The sequence below is a fragment of the Perkinsus marinus genome, assembly GCF_000006405.1.
Source record: "Perkinsus marinus ATCC 50983 genomic scaffold scf_1104296965578, whole genome shotgun sequence".
Classification (NCBI taxonomy): domain Eukaryota; phylum Perkinsozoa; order Perkinsida; family Perkinsidae; genus Perkinsus; species Perkinsus marinus.
This window is the reverse complement of record NW_003204277.1, coordinates 235,937-240,608: the sequence shown is the minus strand read 5'-3', so window position 1 is coordinate 240,608 and position 4,672 is coordinate 235,937. Positions and strand designations below refer to the sequence as shown.

At 43.4% G+C, this 4,672-nt stretch overlaps 3 protein-coding genes across 3 annotated transcripts in view; 1 reads left to right on the top strand and 2 right to left on the bottom strand.

Moving 5' to 3' along the window:
* Positions 1-38, bottom strand: part of Pmar_PMAR006652 (hypothetical protein) — a gene marked incomplete at both ends in the record, with an annotated part of 168 nt that extends 130 nt beyond the window's left edge. Inside the window, one exon of the mRNA XM_002769566.1 lies at positions 1-38. This exon is cut by the window's left edge and continues 4 nt beyond it. Coding sequence (XP_002769612.1) covers positions 1-38 — 38 coding nt within the window.
* A 14-nt stretch (positions 39-52) lies between these two features.
* Positions 53-2,787, bottom strand: Pmar_PMAR006651 (WD-repeat protein, putative; the record flags this gene model as incomplete). The annotated part of the gene is made up of 16 exons (XM_002769565.1): positions 53-151; positions 232-324; positions 373-436; positions 527-597; positions 651-714; positions 761-846; positions 901-956; positions 1,028-1,108; positions 1,162-1,224; positions 1,293-1,358; positions 1,609-1,716; positions 1,765-1,815; positions 2,085-2,158; positions 2,205-2,293; positions 2,457-2,564; positions 2,713-2,787. The coding sequence occupies 16 exons, from the start codon at positions 2,785-2,787 to the stop codon at positions 53-55; spliced, it is 1,248 nt and encodes a 415-aa protein (XP_002769611.1).
* Positions 2,788-4,073: 1,286 nt separating this feature from the next.
* The window catches only part of Pmar_PMAR006650 (rab gdp-dissociation inhibitor, putative), a gene marked incomplete at both ends in the record, with an annotated part of 1,016 nt that continues 417 nt past the window's right edge, over positions 4,074-4,672 (top strand). The window contains 4 exons of the mRNA XM_002769564.1: positions 4,074-4,129; positions 4,219-4,321; positions 4,371-4,470; positions 4,512-4,629. Of these exons, the coding sequence (XP_002769610.1) occupies positions 4,074-4,129; positions 4,219-4,321; positions 4,371-4,470; positions 4,512-4,629 (377 nt within the window). The remainder of the gene's footprint in view (positions 4,130-4,218; positions 4,322-4,370; positions 4,471-4,511; positions 4,630-4,672) is intronic.

Sequence of the window (4,672 nt, the reverse complement as noted above, 5' to 3'; positions counted from 1 at the left end):
ATTGTCCTTCCATATACGACATGTATTGTCCTTACTCCCTGTGATTATAATATCACCTACAATAGACGAACATGGGTTCAAGATAACCCCCACCAAGACCTTCGTAGTTGTAAGCACAGCTGAAGACCTCGTCAGTGTGTCCTTCTAGCACCTGAGTGGGACGACGACGACGACAGTAGCAGCAGGATGATGATGATCACCATCATCCGTGGGCTTCCTGGTTGTTAGTACCTGTAAGCATTGACCAGTAATAGAATCCCAAATCCTGCAGGTATGGTCGCTAGCAGCTGTAAGTACTTGGCAACCAGTAGGACTAAACTGGACCTACAACAATCCTATACAAAGCACCTAGTAAGGTGCCTGGATTACTACCTTAGAGATCTCACTTTCATGTCCTACCAAAGTCGCCACGCACCTGCCTCTCTCTATATCATACCTAGCACCAATGTCCTCCTATCGCTGCCATCACTCAGCTACATTCAGTATGACCAACATATTCAGTACTTCTACTTGGGAATATACCTACACTTTTGCTGTCCCATCAGCCGACGCCGTAGCAATTCTCGAGCCGGTCGAATTAAAGACAACATCCAAGACCTACAACAGAGGGTCATCATCGTCTTTCTACTGAGAAGATTTCTTTTACTCACTTCGTCCTGATGGCCCTTTAGAGTGTCCAATAGCTGTCCTGTATTACCGTCCCATACTTTGCATCTATTGGAAGGATAACAACCTCACCACAACTATGCCAAGCCGTTACGTTCTGTCAATGCTTCCAGTTACAATAAGGTCTCCTGTAAAGTCAAACTGTGCGGCTGCAATCTCCCCACTGTGACTAGCGAGGACCTATATGAAGCGGTAGTCGAAGAAGTAGGTAAACTACCCTCATGATATACCCACATGCAGACACGTCCCTGTTGATACGTCCCATAGTCTCGCAGTATTGTCGAAGGAACCTGAGAGATATATAATATCCGATAGACCTCCAGATGAATAGGTAAGGCCCACCTAGTTGATGATGACTCACCTGTGAGCATTCTAGTACCCTCAGTATTGAATGCTAAACTCACTATCTCTGCCGTATGACCCTCTAGTGTTGCCATGATAGCTCCTATGTACCGATGGGTGCAGTCAGGTTGTTGATCATCATGATTCATATACTACCTGTATCCACACACCATAGCTTAGCCGTCCTGTCCATACTACCCGTAGCTGCTACTGCACCTGAGTAACCAACAACAACAAGAAGAAGAGGATCAACACCAATACCAAGGACTGCTACTACTACTAACCTCGAGGGCAGAAGGCTACACAGACGATCTCCGTAGTATGTCCAACTAGGACATGTAGACACTGACCTGAGTCGGGCCAGTGGTTGATGAAGTGGTCTATCATCAACAACAACAACAGAGGCTTATATCATCACAATACTGACCTATTATAAATGAGTATACTGAGGAAATGCATTCCAGATGCGGCGGCCATTGCACAAGATGATTGATATAACAGATATCTCATAGATACTATAAATGCGAGTTTATACTCAACGAGAATAGTCTTCTCCTCCTCCTCAGCTGAGCTTTCCTTCACATACTATCCCTAACCTACCAGTTTGTGTATCCCATATCCGCGCAGTTTTATCAAAGCTACCAGTGAGTATCTTGTCCCCGAATGGATTATTAAATGCTAACGCATAGACAACATTCCTATGGCCCTCTGAAGAGGATGAATCCCCTATAATAGGATACCCTTTATGGCATCTACCTAGACTCACAAGCTCATCCCCAGTGATTGTATCCCAAATTCGGCAGGTACCTGCATAATGATAACGTCGAGTGTCGTAGTGGTCAGAGAGGAAACCGTTACACTGTATGCTATTCGCTAGCAACTTAACACGGTTCTTAATTTCGCAACGAACTACCGTAATCTCGACAATTTCCCCAAAAAGGTGAAGATGTAAGCCCCCAAGTAGAGTATTGTGGAGTGAATGAGTTGGCACGTTGGTTGAGTCATGCTGCATATACCCCTCGATAATAGAAGGCCGGTAGGTTCACCACTATGATAATACACTGAATATGACTCACGATCATAACTGCCCGTAATGAACTTGGATCCCGACTTATTGAAAGCACAGTTAGTTAACGGTAGGATATGGGCTCTGACATAATGTTAGAGGAGCAGGAGAAGAAGAAGGGAAAGCTCACCTCAAGATTTTATATAGGTAGAACTTGCGGGTTTTATTCTGATTCTCTAGCTTATCCATCAGTTTGTATATCATCCTACGAACAACACCCTGAAGTAGGAAAGCTTTCCTGGCCGCACTAAGTCCAGCCGGGTGAGATTCCACCACAAGCGAATGTTTACCAAGCTAGATGACAGAAGAGTAGTATGCTGATAATACTACTACTACCACTGCGCCACTGGACTCAGTAGTAGTAGTATGATGATGATGTTACCTTTTTGCTATCGGATAACAGAGGTTCCTCAAGGATGATCCTATCGACTAATGCATCGACGTCACACTCTGGCTTTAATGTCAAAAGATCAATAGATTTAGTCTCTATCTGAATGGGAAGAGTAATGGTCAAAGTAATCTGTAACCTATTATTGATAATAATCATTCTCTCACGACAAGTCGACCTATGCGATGCACATAGCATCTATCTCACTAGGATAGTATTATGAATAAAACCCTCGAGGTGCTGAGATTACATCGCCATTCCGTCTCTGATACTCTAGGACGATACCTGGTGGATAGTAACGTAGGAGGAAACGACGCAACTTCATATAATGAGATGTATACTGTAGTAGTAGAACCTAACCATGTCTGGCTTTACTCCATGCTAACTTAAGTTTAATATCAAAGACAATATTACTAAGAATATTTATGATGATAGTGCTCGTGGTGATCCGGCAGCACTCAAAGTCTCTATAGTGTTGGATGTGTACCCCACTGAGATGCATCATGCAACAACGTATTGTAGAGAATACATGAATCGCGCTACTAGATGTTTAATGGCTAGTATGAAGGTATCATACCGTATACTTCAGTCGTATTAACCACTGAATGCCAACAAAATGTGTACTCTCGAACAACAACAACATCCGTCATCATCATAGTGACACCATGCACACACACCTCTCTACTTCTCAGCCTCAGATGTTGACTTGAGGTTAGTCTTCCATTGGTGGAGCCGAAGCTACGGTGTATCCATTTTCCCTGAGGGCAAGTCAGTATTCCTATTCATTTGGACATGAATACGAGTTAGTCTATCGACATTCTTCGATGAAAATTGCTATACAACGTTACTAATATCATAACGAGCAAGGAGTAAAGGAGACCTACGGCTTCATGGGAGGTGGTAGGTACCTAACCATGGAATAATGGTAATAGTAGCGGGAAGTGCTGCTTACTCTTCCTTGCCTTTATCTGGCGTCCTGAAAGTGTAATATCATAATACGATTCGAGAATAGTCAACACTTACCATCTGAGGAAGGTAATGGCTGTCTTTTCTATCATTATAAAGTAGTAGGATGTAATGAATGCCACAGTTGATTCATCATCCCCTTTGGCTGTCTTGAGGTGGTACACTCTCGAATCGCTTGTAAGGCGAGAACCCGTGGACCACTTCCACACTCGTTGCTTCCCTCCACCCTCAATGATATTGCCGTATTCATCGATCTGTATGAGCCTACTAGGCTCTGCTGAAGTAAAGGTGATGCTCTTTTCACGTCTGGCTATTTCCTCGACTTGGTGTTTGCTCAGTTTAACCATCTTAGTGTAAAATCCAGTGGCTTCTTGCTTGTCAACAACACGTGCATTATCGTCAAGGAAGGCATATTCAAGGCTTGAAGGTGATATTGGAAGTGATGGTAGTAGACAACCCATCTCCAAACTAGCCGCCATATCCTGGGTGAAAGCATCCCTTTTGCTCCTAGGGCCTGCTTCCTTAACATCACAAGATGTTGTGGTAAACCCCCGTGGTCCCTTTTGGAAGCCTATAGCATACCTTGGGGTCGAATTTATCTCAATAAAGCATAATAGCTCGTGTGTTCGACGACAGAATGCATCAATGTCAATACCCCATCCTATAGGAAGTAGGGCAACAACCAATGATAATTTCATGAGGTGAGGAAGAATCTTCGAAGGTAAACGCAGAAAATGTGCTGATTAGTAGCGCGCGCCATTCTGATCGATACGACCCTTGTGATTATCAGTTTGACTGACATAATAGACAAGTTGAACACCATGGATGAGCAATACGACGTAATCGTGTGTGGTACCGGTCTAAAGGAGTGCATACTTTCCGGCCTATTCTCGGTACCATCACTACTATTTAATACAAATACCATACTCATTCCTTCTTCAGTGCCATGGGAAAAAGGTTCTTCATTTGGATAGGAACGGTTACTATGGTGGTGACTGTGCCTCACTCAATCTCACTACTCTATGGGATAAGTTTAGACCCGGTAATATTACTAGCTGAATCTAATAGTTATAATTGGTATAGGTTCGAAGCCACCAGCGGACTACGGCTCTAATAGGGACTGGAACGTTGATCTAATACCCAAGTTCGTTATGGCCTCTGGTCAATTGGTTAAGATACTACTCAAAACCAAAGTCACTAGGTACAACATCTACAACAGCTATACTCGAAAATACTGTTAATCT